General features: G+C 43.3%; 1 protein-coding gene across 1 annotated transcript in view; it reads left to right on the top strand.

Annotated features, from left to right (window-relative positions):
* The window catches only part of Armh3 (armadillo like helical domain containing 3), a 181,884-nt gene that overhangs the window by 22,883 nt on the left and 138,852 nt on the right, over positions 1 to 20,149 (top strand). Inside the window, exons 5-13 of the mRNA XM_032892086.1 lie at positions 1,567 to 1,674; positions 6,423 to 6,515; positions 7,149 to 7,223; positions 7,335 to 7,421; positions 11,169 to 11,225; positions 12,814 to 12,857; positions 14,312 to 14,372; positions 17,282 to 17,328; positions 18,037 to 18,112. Of these exons, the coding sequence (XP_032747977.1) occupies positions 1,567 to 1,674; positions 6,423 to 6,515; positions 7,149 to 7,223; positions 7,335 to 7,421; positions 11,169 to 11,225; positions 12,814 to 12,857; positions 14,312 to 14,372; positions 17,282 to 17,328; positions 18,037 to 18,112 (648 nt within the window). The remainder of the gene's footprint in view (positions 1 to 1,566; positions 1,675 to 6,422; positions 6,516 to 7,148; positions 7,224 to 7,334; positions 7,422 to 11,168; positions 11,226 to 12,813; positions 12,858 to 14,311; positions 14,373 to 17,281; positions 17,329 to 18,036; positions 18,113 to 20,149) is intronic.

The following is a 20,149-nucleotide window of genomic DNA, read 5'->3' as shown; positions in this document are numbered from 1 at the left end:
TTTTATGATGACAAGCAAGTGTATATTTAGACTTAGCCATCTGGACTCACTGTAGATGATCCCAGTCTTGTTGGCAGCATCTGGAGCATCACAGGAGCTGAGCGAGGCTGTAGGGTATTGACTTGGCCACATCAATGTCAGAGTTTCTTCATGACCTGTGTGATCTGGCGCGTGTTGGCCTTGACATCCACAGTGAACACAAGCCTGTTGTCCTCTATTCTTTTCATGGCTGACTTGGTAGTCAAGCTTGTTTCTCCTGGGTGTACTCTTTCGAGGATATTTTGGCTGCCTCTGGAGCCACAGGGTCTTAGACCTCCGGAAAGTGGGTGACGTTCGGATCTTCTTTTTGTGGCTGTGGATGCCTCTCAGCACTGCCTTCTTAGCTTTCAGGGCGTTCGCTTTAGCTTTGGCTTTGGGGGGTGGCAGGAGCTTCCCTTCTTCACTTTCAGAGCCGTCTTGGTGAAAAAGCTATTTTTATTTTTTAAATAAAAAAAATTTACTAGGGCGGCTGGAGAGATGGCTTAGCAATTAATAACACTTGTTGTTCTTGCAGAGGACCTGGGTTCAGTTCCCAGCCGTTACGTGGCTGCTGACAGCTGTTTATAACTCCAGTTCCAGGGAATTCAATGCCCGTTTCTTCTTACATAGTGGTTTCATAGACATGCATGCAGGCAGAAATCCATACTCAGGAGCTAAAGGATAAATCTCCAAAAAAATTTATTATGGGTATGCCTGTAATTCCAGTACTTAGAGGCAGAGGCAGGTGGATTTTGTGTTGGAAGCTAAGCTGATGTATATAGGGAGTTTCAGGCCAGCTACATCTGTGTAGTGAGATCCTGTCTCAAAGTGAGCAAAAGCAAAGTAGTGAAACCTGCATTCACTGTGTATAGTGTGCATGGGGAGTGTTCACAGTGCTCCCAGGGACTAAAGGACAACTGTGCGACCTTGCTTCTCTGCTTCCACTTTACCTGGTTCCAGGTCTCAAGCAGCTCACCAGGCTTGTAGGGCAAGCACTTGGCCATCAGAGCCATCTCTCCAGCTCCTCACCTCTTTCCTCAGAGATAGAAGTGGTGTGTCTGTTACTGACTGCCTTACTCCCGGAGATCAGGGCACTGAGCTCAACCTTTCTTTTTTACTGGGTTGAAAGCCCCGGCAGCTCTCTTGTGTATGCGTGTACTCATGCATGTGTATTTGTATGTGTATGTGGGTATGCATGTTCATGTCACAGCATCCATGGAGTCAGAGAACAACTTGTGGAAATCGGTTCTCTTGTCAGGCATGGCAGCAAGTGCCTTTATCTGCTCAGCTGACTCTCCGACCCTCACCTTGACCTTTCTGATTCTTCTGCCCCCACCTCCTCAGGGCGGGGATTGCACAGGTGCTGCTGTTTAGTTAGTTTGGGTTTTATATGTTAACACGCAAGCCGTTTTCAAATTCAGAGTAACAGAAATTGGAGAGCTGGCTTGTCAGGACATAGTTCTGAGTTGCAGTGGGAGGCTACGGATTTAGTGTACCCCTAGTGTTGAGACTTCTTCTCTAGAAAGAACCCTTTTCTCATCTCTGCAGACCTTGTGTGCACTTATTCGAGGAGTCCACCAGAAGAATAAGTCTACGTCTGGATTTGACATCATCAATATGCTGATGGGCTTTGACAAGGCGGAGCTGTGCATGAAGGTGAGGCGCGAGATTGCGAATACTACTTGCAGGCTGACGTGTTAGAAGGTTTATATTCTTTTTTTTTTTTTCTGAGCCAAGGTCTCTTTACATAGTCCTTGCTGTCCTGGAATTCACTATGTGGCCAGGCTGGTTCAAACTTAACAGGGATCCACTTGCCTCTGTCTCTTCAGTTCTGAGTTTAAAGGTGTGAACCACCATGCCCAGCTTTGTATGACATTTTTTTTTTTTTTTTTTTTTTTCGAGCTGGGGACCGAACCCAGGGCCTTGCGCTTCCTAGGCAAGCGCTCTACCACTGAGCTAAATCCCCAACCCTGTATGACATTTATGAGCTTATGTAAAACATGAAAAGTTACAGGATCAGCTATTCTGTGGTACTGGTGATGAGTCAGTCCATGGTGTTCTGCCTGGAAGGCGAGTGCTCTGTTACCCAGAATCAGTCCTTGTCTGCTTTTAGATATTAGGTACAGCGTCTTACGTAGCGGAGGCTGGCTTCAGACTTGCATACAGAGCGTAGAACCTTTTTAAAAAATATTTTTTCTAGTTTTTTTTTAGGTTTATTTATTTTATGTGTATGATTGTTTTGCCTGCATGTAAGTCTGTGTACTTCATGTGTGCCTGGTACCTGAAAGGTCTGAAGAGGGTATGGGATCCTTTGGAATTGGCCTTATGAATGGCTTTGAGCCTGTTGTGGGTGCTGGGAACCGATCATGGATCCTCCGCAATAACATGTTTTTAAGCACTGAACCGTCTTTTCAGCCAGCCAGCCTGCCTGCCTGCCTGCTTGTCTGTCTGTCTGTCTCAAGTTAAAAAAAAAAAGACAACCTAAATTTAATTTAAAGAAACACAACCAGAGACAACTGTGCAAGTGGGAAACCAGCTCCTGAAAAAATATGGCTCCAGATGGCCCCTGGAAGGCTGGGGAGGGTAAGAGCGCCCTGAGCTTGACAGGTTGTGAGTGACTTACCACTGAATTCATTTCACAGTGGATGACCCTCTGGCCATTGGGAAACTTGTCGTGTGCCTGTATCTGTAATGTTTGTGAGCACACACGTGCCATGGTGCACACGTGTGGGTCATCAGCTTACGTGGAAGCATCTTTACCTGCTGAGCCATCTTGCTGGCCTTCCTCAGGTCTTTTGTTATTTATCAAGAGTGTCTTTCTTTGTATGTCTGAGGCAATTAATTATAGAAAGTCTCCCAGTTTGTACACAGGATAGATAAGTTATTGTTTGAGCCAACTCTCAGTGAGGCAACTGAAATGGCACCATCTGGGCAAAGAACATGGACGCATTCCGATTGTGGTTATGGATCTCTTCATCGGTTTCTGTAGTCCCAGTTTCTTTTTTTTTTTCTTTTTTTTTTTTCGGAGCTGGGGACCGAACCCAGGGCCTTGCGCTTCCTAGGCAAGCGCCCTACCACTGAGCTAAATCCCCAACCCCATAGTCCCAGGTTCCTAATGTTGGTCATGAGTGTGCGGTCTGTACTGAAGCTCTTGGCCACTGCTCATGTTCACATGAGTGTCTTCATGGTTGCCGAGTCTGATGAGACGCAGGAGCTCCTCTTGGTGTTAGCCGTTTGTTGACTGTGACTTTTGGCACATTTCAGACTTTGTGTCCTTTCTTGCTTCTTGAGAGAACAGGACACTAAAGTCTTGATTTTTTTTTTTTTTTCCTTCCATATTCCAGTTGTTGGGATTACAGGCGTACACCACCATGACCACACCAGTTTTCCTTTTGAGATAGATCTAGTTATGTTGCTTAGGCTGGTCTTGAACCTGTGAGTTCAAATAATTCTTCCTGCTTCACCTTCTTAAGTAGGCTCAGACTGTTGGCATATACCACAATGCTTGGCTTGAATTAAATTTTTGGAAAAGATTTATTTTTTTCTTTTCTTTTTTTTTTTTTTCAGAGCTGGGGACCAAACCCAGGGCCTTGCGCTTGCTATGCAAGCGCTCTACCACTGAGCTAAATCCCCAACCCTATTTATTTTTTTTACTTAATGTATATAAGTACTTACTCTATTTGTGTGTATGCCTGCATGTCAGAAGATCCCATTACAGATGGTTGTGAGCCACCATGTGGTTGCTGGGAATTGAACTCATAACCTCTGGAAGAGCAGCCAATGCTCCTAACTGCTGAGCCATCTCTCCAGTCCCTTGAATTAATTTTTTAGAATTATGCTTATGTATTTATTTGTTTGTATACTTGCAAACATGTGGAATAGTTATTTATTTTATTTTTCTTTCTTTCTTTTTTTTTTTTTCCGGAGCTGGGGACCGAACCCAGGGCCTTGCGCTTGCTAGGCAAGCACTCTACCACTGAGCTAAATCCCCAACCCTTATTTTATTTTTTTAAGAATAGGGTTTCTTTGGCTGGCTGTCCTGGAACTTGGAACTACAGAAGTCTTTATTTCCCAAGTGCTAATTAAAGGTTTGCCATATACCACCTGGATTTTTATATTGTTTCAGACTATTTATTTTTCTTTTTTTTTTTTTTTTTTGGTTCTTTTTTTTTTTTTTTGAGCTGGGGACCGAACCCAGGGCCTTGCGCTTCCTAGGCAAGCGCTCTACCACTGAGCTAAATCCCCAACCCCTATTTTAGTTTTTCTTTTGCTTCTCCTTTTACCCTCCACTGGGGATTGCACCTAAGTTTCATTCATGGTGTATGATAGACAAGGCTTTTACAGTAAGACTATCTTTTTATTTTTTTTTTTTTTTTTTTTTTTTTTGGTTCTTTTTTTTTTTTTTGAGCTGGGGACCGAACCCAGGGCCTTGTGCTTCCTAGGCAAGCGCTCTACCACTGAGCCAAATCCCCAACCCCAGACTATCTTTTTATAATAACACTTTTACAACACATAACATGCAGTTGATCCTTAAATTGAACAAGTATCACCACTATTAATTTTAAAACCAGTTTTAATTGCCTCCCCCACCCCAAATTACATTCCTTCTGACTGCTGGGATTATAGACATGTGTCTGGTTCATATTCAGGATTGACCCAGGGCCCTTTGAAAGCTAGGCAAGCAATCTGTCAGGTCGAGCATTTCCAGCCTCTCCTTATGTTCCTTTGAGCATTCTAAAGTCTATCTGTGTGTGTGTGTGTGTAGAGAGAGAGAGAGAGAGAGAGAGAGAGAGACAGAGAGAGAGAGAGAGAGAGAGAGAGAGAGACAGAGACAGAGAGAGACACACAGAGAGACAGAGACAGAAAGCAGAGACAGAGACAGAGAAAAACAGAGAGAGAGGTCTGAGTATGTGGGTGTATACAGAAGCCAAAGGTCAACATTGAGTGTCTTCTATCCAATTCCACTGTATTTTTTTTTTTTTTTTTTTTTTATGGAATTTGGCTAGAGTAGCTGGTTCACATGCCCCAGGGTCTTCCTGTCTCTGTCTTCCTGGTGCTGGGATTACAAGTGTGTATCACTGTGCCAAGCCTATATTTTTCTGTTTTCTATTTTGTTTCTGTGTGTGTGTGTGTGTGTGTGTGTGTGTGTGTGTGTGTGTGTGTGTGTGTGTGTGTATGTACATGTGAGGCTAGGGGTTGAAGTGTCTTGTTATTTACTAATATACTTTATTACATTTATTGATTTGTGTGTGTGTGCACATGCATGCCAGAAGAGGATATTATACCTCCTAGAACTGGAGTTATAGCTGACTTTGAACTACCGTGTGGTTACTGGGATCCAAACACCCGGCTTTTCTGTAAGAGCAAGTGCTTTTAACTTCGGGGCCATTTCTCTAGCCTTGAATTCTTTTCCTTCATATAATGTAGAATATTTTCCTTCATACTTATATCATAGTATGAAGGTTTCATCTTTCAATTAGTTTATGTTTAAAGGCTACTTTTTAGTGCAAGCATCACATTCCAGTCCCATTGTCAATTGGAGTTGGTCCCAATGAACCAACTTTTAGTTTCGTTGAATTGCTTAGACGCCACTGATGCTCAGACGTCACTGATGCTCAGACGCCACTGATGCTCTGATTGTCACTGATGCTCAGATGGTCATTGATGCTCAGACGTCACTGATGCTTAGACGCCACTGATGCTCAGACGTCACTGATGCTCAGATGGTCACTGATGCTCAGAGGCCACTGATGCTCAGAGGCCACTGATGCTCAGACGCCACTGATGCTTAGACGCCACTGATGCTCAGATGGTCACTGATGCTCAGACGCCACTGATGCTCAGATGCCACTGATGCTCAGATGGCCACCGATGCCCTGTGGTAAATTGATACTATGCCTGTCGCCTGTTTAGTGTGCCTGCACCTTGTACTTTCTTAAACAAGTAAGGAAGTTCATGTATAGTTTTTTTTTTTTTTTTTGGTTCTTTTTTTCGGAGCTTGGGGACCGAACCCAGGGCCTTATGCTTCCTAGGTAAGCGCTCTACCACTGAGCTAAATCCCCAGCCCCAGGAAGTTCATGTATAGTTATTAAACCATTAGGTTTCCCTTTTTCAAATTACTTCATTGTTCTGATCTTATAATTTCCATATGTGTAAAGCTTCAAGCATTCATGTAGTACAAGAGTAAATTCCCTATTCTTCTCTGCAGTTGTTCTAAAACATTTCCCCCTGAGTAGTTAGACTTTGAAGTCTTTTTCTTTGATCTTACAAGGCCTGGACTAGGGAGATGTTAAGGCTGATTCCCTGTTCTTCACCGTTCCTTTGTAACGTAGTACAGGACTGGGTAGAAGATGGGGTATATGCGCTACTTGACTTGCTTTAGTGTTTGATGGTTCTTTCCCCAGAACTTGATGGAGAGTTTGGATTCATTACTCTGTGCAGAAGGTTCTGAAAGTCTGAAGAGTCTATGTCTGAAACTTCTTCTTTGCTTGGTGACTGTAAGTGACCTCCTATGTGTTTGTCAAGGGTATTAATTACAGCTGAATCAAGCCGAGTTGAACACTTCCTCCCAAAAGTAAAAGAAGAGTTCCCTCCTTTGGTATCATATCATTCCTTTTGGTCTGAATGTGTAGTAGAAAGTTAGTTGTATGTAGTTTTGCTTTTTGGAAATTAATCTTTGGACACCTACTGCCATTTTTAGCCTGAAGACTCTATGATACTTCCCACTTTATTTTTTTTAATTTTACTTAAAAATTTAAAAAATTACTTTTGTGTACCCCCTTCCCCTCACATATAGTCATGTTGGTCACCATTTTCAGGAGTTTTTCCCTTCTACCATGGGGGCCCAGGATGGAACTCAGGTTATTAGGTTTGGTGGCAAGTGCCTTAGCCTGTAGAACTGTCTCTCCAGTTGATACACACCATGTTAGGAGGGCTGGCTGTTCTAGGAGAGCCACCATCTTTAGATTGTCTGATTCCTTTTCATTGTGATCCTTGGGATTCTGATTCTTGGGATATTTTGGTTTGCTCTTGACCATTTATTTCTGTCTCACTTCGAGACTAGGGTAGGAGATGTTCATGAGACGTTGTGTGCCTTTTACAGACCTTCAAAAGCTTTCTGTTGCTTTCAGGTTACAGATAACATCAGTCAGAACACTATCCTGGAGTATGTAATGATCAACAGCATATTTGAAGCAATTTTACAGGTAGGCCGCCTTCCTGATGACCTTTCTCTTTTAGATAGACTGTCACTTAAATTTTTTGTCTGCCATCTCAGGAACCAGGGCACAGTTATCCCTTCTGCCTCTTGCTTACAGATACTATCCCATCCCCCAAGTCGTAGAGAACATGGATATGATGCTGTTGTCCTCTTGGCTTTGCTGGTCAACTACAGAAAATATGAGGTAGGTGGGCCCCCAGGGTACACTTACTATTTTTCATAATCATTTTGTTGGACTCAGCCATTTCTAAACAATTGCTTAATGTGGGAGACATGTTCTTGGCAAACTATATTTTTCTTTTTTCACTTAAAAAAGTTTTACTTATTTCATGTGTATGGGTATTTTGTCTACATGTATGTCTGTGCACCATGTATGTGCCTGGTGCCCATGCAGGCCAGAAGAGGGCATCAGAGCCCCCTGAATTGGAGTTACACCTAATTGTGATGAAAGTGGGGTAGGTGCTGGGATTGAATCCACATCTTCTAGAAGAAAAACCAGTGCTCTTAACTGCTGAGCCATCTCTCCAGCCTTGCCCTCCCCCAATATTTTCTTTAAAAATAGAGTCTTGCTATATAGCCCTGACTACTGTAGAACTCAGTATGTAGAACAGCCTGGTCTGGAACTCCTGCCTTACAAAACCAAGAAAAACAGCTGAGGAAAGTTAAGAAGTGGTGTCCTGTGTGACTGGAATGTGCTGGTGTCAGTGTTGAGTGTTTCACCGCGTGTCAGTGGTTACAGCCATTCTGAGGCAGTGGCTTGGCTTTTCTTCTTTTTTTTTTTTTTTTTTTTTTTTTTTTTTTGGGAGCTGGGGGCCGAACCCAGGGCCTTGCGCTTTCTAGGCAAGCGCTCTACCCCTGAGCTAAATCCCCAACCCCGTGGCTTGGCTTTTCTAAGTGCAAACTGAACCCTGGCTTAAACCCAGTGAGGGTCTGAAATGTCAGCCTGAAACATGGGAACCAGCCAATAGCCGGAGACAACTGTATTTCTGTATCTTTGCTGTGTCAGAAACTCCAGAAGAATCAATATACCCAGTAAGGGAAAGGCTGTTGGGCATGATTTTTCTGGGATTTGCAGTTTTGAATATGTCGTTTACAGATGCTTGTAGAGAAGTCCAATTACAGTAGAACAGGAAGGTTTTGACAAGAGTACCAGAAATTCCAGATGAACATGAAAAAGTTAGAGGCCACTGAAATCTTACGCAAACCAGTAGGAGAAGGTGTGCTGGGAAGAATATTTTAGCTACTACTATAGTCAAGCCCATGACCAGTAAGACAAGTTGTAATACTTGCTAGAAAGATGTAAAGGTATCAGAGACTAGTTATCCAGCTAAAGCAGAGAAAGCAGATATGTGTTAGATATAAGAAATACGGAGAGAACTGTGTGCCAGGGCGCATGTAAATCCTAGCATTTGAGAGGAAGAGGCAGGTAGACTTCTGAGTTCTAAGCTGGTCTACAGAGCAAGTTTCAGGACAACAGCCAGGGCTAACAGAGAGAGCCTGTCTCAGAAAACCAAACTAAATCAAAGCAAAACAAAAGGAAATTGTGAAGGATATATCATGTACAATTATTCCTCGTTTTAATAATGCATTCTGTTTTAGAGACAATGAAAACTGATAGGGAAAACTCTGAAATCTAGGACCCCAAGAGTAAAAAAATTAAATGAGCACAGAAGGAGCCGCAAGTAGTCAGTAGCAGACTGTGGCTAAGTTTCCAATCCTCTCTTGTGGATGAGACGTAGACTGCTTCCTGTTTCAAAAGAGTTTAGGGGAAGGGATTCATTCTTACAGGGTTAAGATCCTGGCCTTCTGAGATGAACTAATTGGAAACCCATCTACTGCCCTAAGCCTGTTGTTTCCCTAAATTAAAGAAAAAAAATTAAACTGTATCTAATAGGAAGCTTTTCCTTCCCTCTTCCTTCCTTCCCTCTCTCCCCCCCCCTTCCTCCCCTTCCCTCCCTCATTCTCTTTCATTCTTCTTTTTTCTTTCCTTTTCCTCTTTTTCATAAAGAACTCCCCTGGGTCGGGGAGATGGCCTTGTTGGTAAAGCAGGCATAAAATGACGAACGTGATTGCAGTCTTCGGCACTCTCAGAAAAGGTGGTACACTGCCATGCACCTGTAATCCCAGTTTGCAGAGGAGGAGACAGCATCCTTGGGGCTTGCTGGCCAGCCAGCCTTGCCTAGTTGACAGGCCTCAAGTCCCAGGTTCCAGTGAGAAACGCAGTCACAAGGCAGATGGATAGCTTTATGGATAGCTTTATGGAGACACACACACACACACACACACACACACACACACACTGAACTTCCTCTGACTATGGTAACGTCATAGAACAAAGTAAAAGGGCTTGCAGTGTGTTAGATGTTCTGCTAAGGGTTTTATGTGTCTTAACTAAGCCTCAGAGCACCAGAGGGGACAAGACTGGAGATGAAATTTAGGTAATTTGTGTAGTATGTCATAATTAGTAAGGGGCATTGGAGCATAATCCTTCCCTGTCCCTCAGCTGCTGCCCACACACATGCCAGTCCTGGTACTTCCTGAACCCTCACCCGAATCCTTACTTCCACGTACACTGTTCTTTTGGGAAGGTGAGTGACTGATATTGAAGAAACAATGTCAAGAAAATGTGCTGTGACTGGAGACGTGCACGCCTTTAATTCCCACTCTCAGGAGGGAGACGCACAGATTAGGCCAACAAGTGCCTCTGGGAGATAAAGGCCAGCCTGGGCAGTATAGCAAGAGTCACAGAAACTAAGGCTGCAGAGTGAGGCCCTGTCTTGAAAAGAAAAGAAGCTTTGCTTTTTCTAACGTTGCTATCAACATGGTGAGGCCTGTAGGTCAGCCAATGCTGATTTTTCTTCTCCAAGGATCCACCTGCATTGGGTCTTGCATGACAATCTGTAGTGTCATGTAAAACATAATAAACATTTAAAACCTTTTTATATTCTCAGTTTACATGTGAAAGATGTGGTTTGAAATTTGATTAAATGAGATCTATGTGGGTGATTAGTTTTTCAGTTTCGGTTTCAGGTTTCTCAGTAATGAATTTTCTTGGTAGCTGTACCAATCTGAACTCTTGCATTACTCGCCCTCCTTGGGCTGGATTGGTGCTTGGTCCTTAAGAGAACTTTCCTCATATCCTGTGGGTGGGGAATGTTTTTAAGGTGAGCAGGTCGTTGGCTCTCATCCCACTCTTCAGAAGTAGTCATATCTTTAATGAGTTTGAATATGTGCCCAGCTGAGACTGGGTCTCTAAACCTCCAGTGCTGTAAGTGATGGGACAGACATTAAACCCCAGTGTCCTGCCCAGATTGTTGCTTGGGTAATAGCATCCCTCCTTCAGTACCCCCTGCAGTGTAATTTGGGTATCAGATCTCCGTAAATGGCCTCGCTGGCTGTTAAGCAGCTGCCACTTCCCACCCCTGAGGTGGCTTTGTTTTCTGGGTGGGTGAATCAGTCCTTGCATGTGGTTCTGAAATGGTTAGGGAGCCTTTGGGAGGAGAGTGTAAGTTAGCAGCTGACAAGTACTTGTCTTAAGGGAAAAAGATGTTACTTTTCCCAGAGGACAGCTATCCCTGAGGACTCAGGAGGACAGATTGAGGTTTCAGAGTATTCACTTCTTAGATGCAAGAAACGAAATAATAGGAGCGGTAATAACATGAGCTAACTCAGCCCAGACAGAAATGCAGGTGAAACAGAACTGATAGTTGTGTTTATGTGTGTCCTTTGCACACGTATGCACTTGATCAGTGCCTGAGTAATCCGAGAGTCGCAGGCAGTGGGGCTGTCAGCAGGCAGGATGCTTGGGGTTGTGATTGGACGCATCACTGTGGAAAGAGGGCTTACAGAGCATTTGTGTTATTACTTTCTTAATTAGCCAGCAGGCTCTCTTAACTTGGTCACACTTACCTTCACTCTTTTCTCTTAATAGTCTGTGAATCCTTACATTGTGAAGCTGTCTATTGTGGATGATGAGGCTACGCTGAATGTGAGTATCTAGATTCTAGATGTTTTGGTATTACTTGCATACAGAGGCCTCATTTCCAATGGAGATTAAGAAGAGAGAAGCTGGGTTAGTGGTGCTGGTAATGGAAACTGGTAGGAAGAGTGCAGTTTCAGGCATCCTGTGAGATAGTGTGACCCTATCTCAAATGAAAAGAAAACGGGTTGGGGATATAACTTACTAGTTTTGGGTTCAACTTCCAGTTCTACAACAAACAAATGCAAAACAAATCCCAGAAAGCAAGAGCTTTATTTTAAGTTTGTTTTTGGGTTTTTTTTTTTTTTTTTTTTGAGACACTCCTACTGTGTAGCCCTAGCTGGCCTTAAACTCCTGGTCCTTCTGCTTCAGTATGGGATTACCAGTGTGTGCATGTACAACCACATGTGTGCTTGGTGCCTGAAAAGACCAGAAGAAGGTGCCAGATTCCCAGAACTGGAATTAAAGATGGTTGTGAGCCTCCATGTGGGTGCTGGGAACTAAACCTGGGTCTTTTGCAGGAGCAGCAAGGGCCGTTTACAGCCACGCCATTTCTCCAGCCCTGAAATTCCTTCTTAAAGAACTAGCTTGATACAATTTGTAGCCTGACTTTAGGAGGCTGAGACATGAAGGATGATGTATATGTGTATGTATATGTATATATTGTCCTTAAAATTTTCTGGATATAGGGAGAAAAAAGTTACCAGATAATTTGGCTTTACTTCCTTTTGTTTCTTTTAATTTTCCTTATTTAAAAAGTACATGTGTGACTTATCCTTGTGACCTTAATAGATCTTTATGCTATGCTTCACAGAGTGGAGAAAACGGGACCGGTCATTTCAATATTTATTCCATGCTTCTTTCCTTTTACTTCCTCTTTTCTTTACATTTTAAAAATTATGATGGCTGTGGTGCCACACACCTTCAATCCCAGCACTTGAAAGGCAAAGGCAGGCAGATCGCTTAGAGTTCATGGCCAGCCTGGTCTACATAGTGAGTTCTAGGATAGCTAAGGCTCGTTTTTAGTGAGACCCTGTCTCAAAAAAAAAAAAATTACATTTTATTTAGAGTGTGTTTGTGTGTAAATTTATTTGTATGCATATATGTATGTATGTGACATATGTCTTATATATGTTAAACAAGTCACACACATGACAAGTATACGCATACACATGCATGCACAATCGCTTTTGTTGCGGCTGCTTGCAGTCTGTGAGTTCTTTTTGTTTGCGTCTTCTCACTCACTTGCCTTTTCAGGAGGGGAAATGACGTCAGTGAGCTGTCAGTAACCTACACTGGCCCGTTTGTCTCTTGTTGCTCCGTTTGAAATGCTTTGTGGGAACATTAAGCAAAATAATTAGATAAACAATCTTTCCAAAGAGGATGTTCCCAGCCCCTTGGTTTAGAAGTTTTGTTGCTTTGACAGAACAAGTAAACGGAGTTCTACTGAGCATTTCTGCTCTTCATGTCCGCTCTCAGGAGAACATCCAGGGTGCAGGCGGGAGGGCTTTAGTGCTTTCCTGGCTGAGCTGCAGCAATGCAGCCCACACCTCAAGGCTCCTGGCCTCTTTCAGAGCATTGTATTTTTTTCTTCCAGGGAATGGGGCTTGTGATCACTCAGGCTTTATCTGAGTACAACAGGTAAGTGCTTTTCCAGAGGGAAAAAGGCAAGTTTTCAGTTGAATGGGGTGAGTAGGGAAGAGGTTTGTTAGAACTCTTAGGTAAAGATTCCTAACCTATCCCAAAAGAATAGTTGAAGGTAGCTGCATGCAGATGCGTCTGCTCTGCTTCAGCCTGGGGGATCCAGAGGGCCGTGTGCTAGCATCAAGGGAAAGCATCCATCCACTTCCTGCCCACCTTTGGTCTAGCAATTAGGCACATTCTTTTCCAGCCTTTGGTATCTTGTTAAAGAACACTTCGAGCTTATTAGATCCAAAGCAGGCTTTTACCCAGAGTGTCATGTGAATGCCATTATCGCTTTAAAATTCTTTGTTTGCTTTTGGTTTTTGGTTTTCTGAGACAGGGTTTCTCTGTGTATCCTGGAACTCACTCTGTAGACCAGGCTGGCCTTGAACCCAGAGATCCTCCTGCCTTTACCTCCTAAGTTTAGGGATTAAAGGCATGTGCCACCACTACCCAGCTAAAATTATTGTTTTTAATGATTTATTTATTCATATTTTATGTGCACTGGTGTTTCATCTGCATGTATGTTTGGGTGGTGGTGTCAGCTCTGCTGGAGTTACAGATAGTTGTGAGCTGCCATGTAAATGCTGGACATTGAGCTCAGGAAGAGCAACCAGTGCTTGACTGATGAGCTATCCAGCCCCCGGCTAAACTTTTTAAAGAATAAAAAGAAAAAGTGCATTGAGTTAAGTCTCATTTGACAGATTTGCAGAGTTTTCCTTACCCCCTTCTTCCTTCCTCTGGGAGTTGAATCCAGGCCCTTATGCAAGCTAAGAACAACCTCTATTACTGAACCAAATGTTTCTTTTTCATTAGTGACTCAATCTCCCATAATCCTTGTTTAGTCTAAGGGTCTCATAAGTTGATGCTTGGTTTTCCTCCTATAGATAGGGAAGGATCTGGGGTTCCATGAAGGAAACCAGAAATACTGAGATCCCTCGAAGGCCCTCAGGATCTTTCTTGCTTCTCCGCATATTCCTCACATATCCTTGGGTTTTAAAACTTCAAGGATGCCCCATCTCCTCAAATGTCTTAGCCATTCAACTCTATTCCTTCTTCAAACACAAACAAGGCTTTCACTGTCTTCCACAGCCTGGAAGAATTTTCACTGCCACACTTCTCAAGGAGTCATGTGTTTGGGAAATAACTGGATCAGCCATATGCTCGAGAGTTCCACACTTGTGCAGCTGCCTTCCACGGCTCTCCCAAAGTAGCCAGGCATTGGGTACACAGTACCTAAGAGCAGATGGGCTCCTCAGCTTGCGGGGGAACTGCCATGGCTAGAGCGTCATCTGCTTCAGATTTCTAGAGTCAGACATTCTAAGAGTACGCTGCCCTGATTCCCTAGAATGTCAGGGTCGAATATATATGTGGTAAAAAAAATTCTCAAGTTTAATTTGGTTTCTTTTTAGGCAGTATAAAGACAAGGAAGAAGAGCATCAGAGTGGTTTTTTTTCTGCTTTAACAAATATGGTAAGTTCTGCTTATGTTTTCCCTCTTGTTGAGAAGTACAGGAAGAATTCAGGGTTGGGCAAATCTGGGCTCAGGAGTGCAGGTGTCTTTGAGGTAATGGTGTAAGGAGGAGAGAACAGATGAGGCTTTATTTGGAACCATATTTTCTTACTTAAGAGCACTGGCTGCTCTTCCTGAGGACCTGAGTTCAAACCCAGCACCCACACAGCAGCTCACAACTATCTGTAACTCCAGCGGATCTGACACCATCATAACAAACACATGCAGACAAAACACCAATGCACATACAACACAAGTAAATAAATCATTAAAAGAATAATAATTTTAGTTACAGATTGAGATTCTGGCTGGCTTGGAACACATGACAGTCCTGCCCTAACCTTTCAAACGCTGAGGTCACAGATGTGGCTGCCATACCCTCACCAGAACCACAGCATTTTCAGTAAGTTCCAAAACCAGGCTACACAGCGTAGAGGGCAGCCTTGATTTTCTGGGACTGATTTTTTTCCTATGATTAATTAGTAAAGAAAAGTAGGATTGGACTTAGTGGATGCTTAATTCCATCTCTGGGAAGACTGAGGCAGGAAAGTAGGAGTTTGATAATAGCTTGGGTTCCATAAAGAAAGCTGGTTTAAGAAAAAAAGTAAGAAGCAGGCATGGTGGTGTACAGCTTTAATTCTAACACTTGGGAGGCACAGTCAGGAGGATCTTTGTGAGCTCCAGGGTAGCCAGGGATACACGGTGAGATCCTGTTTCAAAACAACAACAATAACAACAACAACAACAACAATAGCAATAACAACAGCAGCAACAACAACAATAACAACAATAATAACAACAATAACAACAACCCAAAACAAATAAACAAAAGGAAGGAAGGAAGAAGGAACGAAAGAAAGCAACAGTAAGAAAGGAAGGAACAGAGAAGGAATGAAAGAAAGCTACTGTACACATTAACGTAGACTTTGGATGAGGCAGGTGGATCTCTATGACTGAGAGGCCAGCCTGGTGAATACATGGAGCTCTAGGCCAGTCAAAGCTAAGCAGGGAGACTCTTTTCTCAACAAAAATAAAAAAAAAACCAAAAACTGAAGCAGATCTAATAAAAGAATTGTCCTGCAGCCTAGGCTGCTTGATGAGATGCACGTACCTACACACTCAAGACCTCCATGAGCGTGCTCAAGAGTGACTCTGGAACACAGACATTAGTCCTCCCTGCTGCTGATCTGGGTAGCTGGAGGAGGCACAGCACTCCGATGCTCTGTTTGTATGGTGCTGAGGACTGAACCCGAACTTTGGGAATGCTAGGCAAGCACTGAACCACCAGGGCTGTATCCCCAGCCAATGAGATTGATCTCTGAGAGAGAAATCTAGAATGGGACAAATCCCTGTAATCCCAGCAATTGAGAGTAAGAGGCAAATGACATCCTGAGTCCCTGTCTCAAAAATACAGGAGAGAGGGCTGCAGAGATGGCGTAGTAGTTAAGAGCACTCACTGGCTGGTCTTGCAGAGATCCCAGGTTCAATTCCCAGCACCCACATGTCAGTTCACAACTGTCAGTTTACTGTCCATTCCTCTATTTCTGAGGGCTCTCACTTCATCTTTTGGCCTCAGTGAGCACTGCACACATGTGGCACACAGACATGCACACAGGCAAAATACCCATTCACAAAATAAAACATAAAATATATTTAAAGTGTTTTGTGACAAGGTTTTGAAATTTCTGTATTTCTGGCTGTCCTGGAACTCACTCTGTAGACTAGGTTGCCCTTGAACTCACAGAGATCTGTCTGCTGCTGTCTCCTGAGTGCTGGGATTAAAGATGTGTGCTACCACTACCTGGCAATAAAAAAAAATTTGAAGTATAAAAAGGGAGGGGGAAGAAGAGGAGATAGATAAACCTAGTGGATCCTAAAGTATAGGCAAATTTGGAACCCACTTTGGGGGGCGTTAGTGTACAAGTGCCCTAGAGATTAGACAGTTTCTTGAGTTTATTGCACACACCAACCGCCCCCCGCCCCCGCCGTGTCTGTGCATCCTTTTCCTTAAGAACCTGATTTCAAAAGAATCTTAAACATGCTTTAACTCACACATACATCACTGAAGGATCTCATGGGCTATAGAAATGTGAATTTTATATTAATACTTGATTATGTGAATTAGATATAATTATATTGTTCTCAGGTGTTTTCAGATTTTTAGGCCTAGTCTCATGAACTCCAGGCTGGCCTTGAACTTGTTGTATAGCTGAGGATGACCTTGAACTCCTGATCCTTCCTCTTCAGTGCCTGGTTTGCAGGTGTGCACCACCACATTTGACTTCTAAAATCTTGTGTATTAAAGGCAGCTTGTGTCCGTTATTTACTTCCTTTCCCTGACAGCGCATAAGTTCAAATTCTGTGATCTGAAAGGAAAATGGTTTTCCGTAGTTGGTATCAGCCTATTCTCTGAAGTTAAATACTTATTTTCTCTTATTTCCATTTGAGACAGGTTTCACCACTGTAGCTCAGGTTGTCTCCCACTCCCTATGTAGCCCAGGTTGTCTCCCACTCCCTATGTAGCCCAGACTGATCTTGAACATGTCAGATGATAGTTGTGGTTTCAGGGCAAGCTTGAAGTTCTTTGTGAGTTAGCTTCTGACTGAGAATAAAGAGCTGGGAGCATACAGCGACTGGAATGGTTAGGTTTAGAGGAACCTTGACACTTTGCACACTTACACACTGAGAGGCTGGATGATGTAGTAGGAGTCTCGTTACTACACTTATTACTTATAGGTCTTTCACAGTTTTCAAAGAATGACTGCCGCCCAGAGTTCCTTGTTCTTTGTTTTCTCACGGATTCATTTCTTAGGATGAGCTCCTTCCCCGTCCTGTGTAAAATCCGCTGCTATTCCTCTTCTCTTCCACAGGTGGGCAGCATGTTCATAGCAGACGCCCATGAGAAAATCTCAGTTCAGTAAGTACTTGGGCTGTAGTGTGGGCTCTCTGGCTGAATCCGAGAGCAGAAAACATTTTGCGGATTAAAAGTTTTTTATGATTTGTGAAGTGTTTCTTGTGTTTTAAGCTACAGTGGGTTCTTAGAGATCTTTGCTTTAGAGGCTAGGTTTGATAGACCGCTTGCTTAGTGTGCATGAAGCCCTCGGTTTGATCAGCCACATTAAACGAACGTGATTGGCATATGCCTGTTATCCCAGTCAGTACCCCTGAGGTGGAGGTGGGAGGAGCAGAAGTGTGCAAACATCCTTTGCTATGTGTGAGATTGAGGCCAATCTGGGCAGCATGAGACCTTATCTTAAAAAAGTTTTTGAGACATGATGTTGCTATGAGTAATACTGCCTGCCCTGGAACTCTCTGTATAAATAAATCTTCCTGGCCTCAAACTTGTAGCCATCCCCATGCTTCTGCCTCCTAAGTGTCAAGGTCATCATTACTTTAGCTTTGTGTCTGGAATGAAATGACTGGGGGCTGGGTATCCACCTCTTACAGGGTTAGTGGGCAGGGGTGGGGAGAACTGGTCCTGGGGTTTCAGGTTCCTAACCTGTGTTCATTTGCATAAGTCCAAAGGGTAACGGAGGGATAGACCAGGAGGAGCTCTTGACAGTTATAATATGTTCCACGATGTCTACTCTTTAAAAAGGAATCTGATTGTTCTCTTTTTCTTTAGAACCAATGAGGCCATTCTTCTCGCACTTTATGAAGCTGTCCATTTAAATCGAAACTTCATCACAGTTTTAGCTCAGGTTGGTAACCCCAATCCTGGCTGGCTGGCTGGGCATGGTGGCCTGCACCCCTTTTTTTTTTTTGGTTCTTTTTTTTGGAGCTGGGGACCCAACCCAGGGCCTTGCACTTCCTAGGCAAGCGCCTACCACTGAGCTAAATCCCAACCCCGGTGGCCTGCACACTTAATACTACTATTGGGGAGAGAGAGGCAGGTGAATCTCTGAGTTCCAGGACAGCCTGGGTTACAAAATGAGGTACCCCCTCCCCTATCCCTTTCTCCTTCAAATTTTATCTTTTTATTTATCTTTAGTTTTTGTGATGTTGTGGGAGCAAATCCAGGACCTTGTACATGCTGTATCCTCAGCCCTCCCCTTGAATTTGACACAGGTTCATTCCATTCGAAGCCCATCTGTCTGTGTCAGTCTAAACTCTGCTCTGCGTCAGTCGGTGGGAGTAGCAGGTGCTGCGTAGTTGCCCAGCTTTGTGTCCTCAGTGACTGCGTTCAACTGGGGCATGCTAGTGGCTAGACTGATTTGCTGATGCTGCTACCCTTTGAAAGAGTTGAGATCACTGCGTTTTACCCCTCAGGGTCTGCTGGGTTTATTTGTTCTATGTAGTTTTTGGAGTTTTCTGTTAGTCTGTCTTTTTTCTAAGTCTTGATGGAATTATAACAGGGGATACTATAGGCCAAGTCACTTATGCCATTATCTTACCAGTTTCCAGAGAGCAAAGTCAAAAGGCTTTCTAACCAGCGTGTGTCAGCTGTTAGCAGACAAAATAGTGTACACACATGGAGGCTAAGGAGACACAGGACTCTTGCTCACATGCCTAAGGGCATGTATCCTCAGTAGTCGGCACAGGGAGGGACTAAATCGAGCCAGGACTCTGGCCCATGGAAGTACCTTAAAAGACAGAAGTGTTTTTATCCTAATGGCACACTGTTTAAGATATGTGAGTTTCTTTCTTCATTCCCCCCACCCTAGTTTTTTTGGTAAGATGGGATCTCGTGGTGTAGGCCTGACTGACTGTTGTGGAACTCAGAGATCCACCTGTTTCTGCCTCCTGAACTCTGGGATTAAAAGCATGTGTTACCATTCCTGGTGTGTGTATTTCTTTTAACTTCAAAAGAATCTACTAGTAGAATGTTACCCAGAAAGTAAAGCTATGCTTTGAAAACAATATGCTGTTTTGGGGTGTGCTTTGGACTCTTCCTAGTTTTATAAGATAATTTAGGGAAGTTTATCCGCTATTCTTGCCAATTTCTTGTCTATCAAATTCCATAAATGACTTTAGAAGACGTGAGAAAGATGAAGGACTGGTCAGGCTGTTGAAAAATGAAAGTGCTCCTTCTGAGCCTCCTTCTCTCAGTTGAGGTGGCCAGGAAAATCAAGGACACGGTGGCCCTCTGTGTTGTGCACACTAGATGTCTTTTTATGCCTCTGCCTTGACACTTTACACAGTTTAGTGTGTGTGTGTGTGTGTGTGTGTGTGTGTGTGTGTGTGTGTGTGTGTGGGGGATGTGTAAGTGTGGTGCATGTAGAGGTCAGACGATAACTTTTGGGAGTTGGTTCTCTTCTATCATATGGGTCCTGGGGCCCAATTCAGGCCATTCGCTTGGTAACAACCTTTCCCCTTGGAGCCATCTTGCTGGCTTACGTGCTCTTGGGTGTTTGTTTGTTTGTTTGTTTGTTTTTGGTTTTATGTTTCTTGTGGAACAGCAAGGCTGCAATCAGAACAGCACTTTCTGTGGTTCCTGGCCTCCCTTGGTTTACTTATGTCTATTGTCAACTTTGTGCTCATGAAAATAGTGCATTCTTCAGAACAGTTTTTCTTTTAGTTTATATGACTCAACACAAAAATTTGTAATGGAACACAGATTCCTTAATGAAAATTAATTCACAGTGCTCCTTGTTAGTTCAGCAGGAACTAATAGAAATCAAGTATTAAGGAGTGCTAAATAGAGGTCCTCAGTGGGCTGCCAGTCTCATTTTGATTCTGGAAAACCAGTAAGCATGCTTAGAAGAGGAGACTTACTGAGAAGTAGATTTTCTGTTTCC

The sequence above is a fragment of the Rattus rattus genome, chromosome 2 (genome assembly GCF_011064425.1).
Source record: "Rattus rattus isolate New Zealand chromosome 2, Rrattus_CSIRO_v1, whole genome shotgun sequence".
Classification (NCBI taxonomy): domain Eukaryota; kingdom Metazoa; phylum Chordata; class Mammalia; order Rodentia; family Muridae; genus Rattus; species Rattus rattus.
The sequence above is the reverse complement of the archived record's forward strand: the minus strand, read 5'-3'. Positions and strand labels throughout refer to the sequence as shown.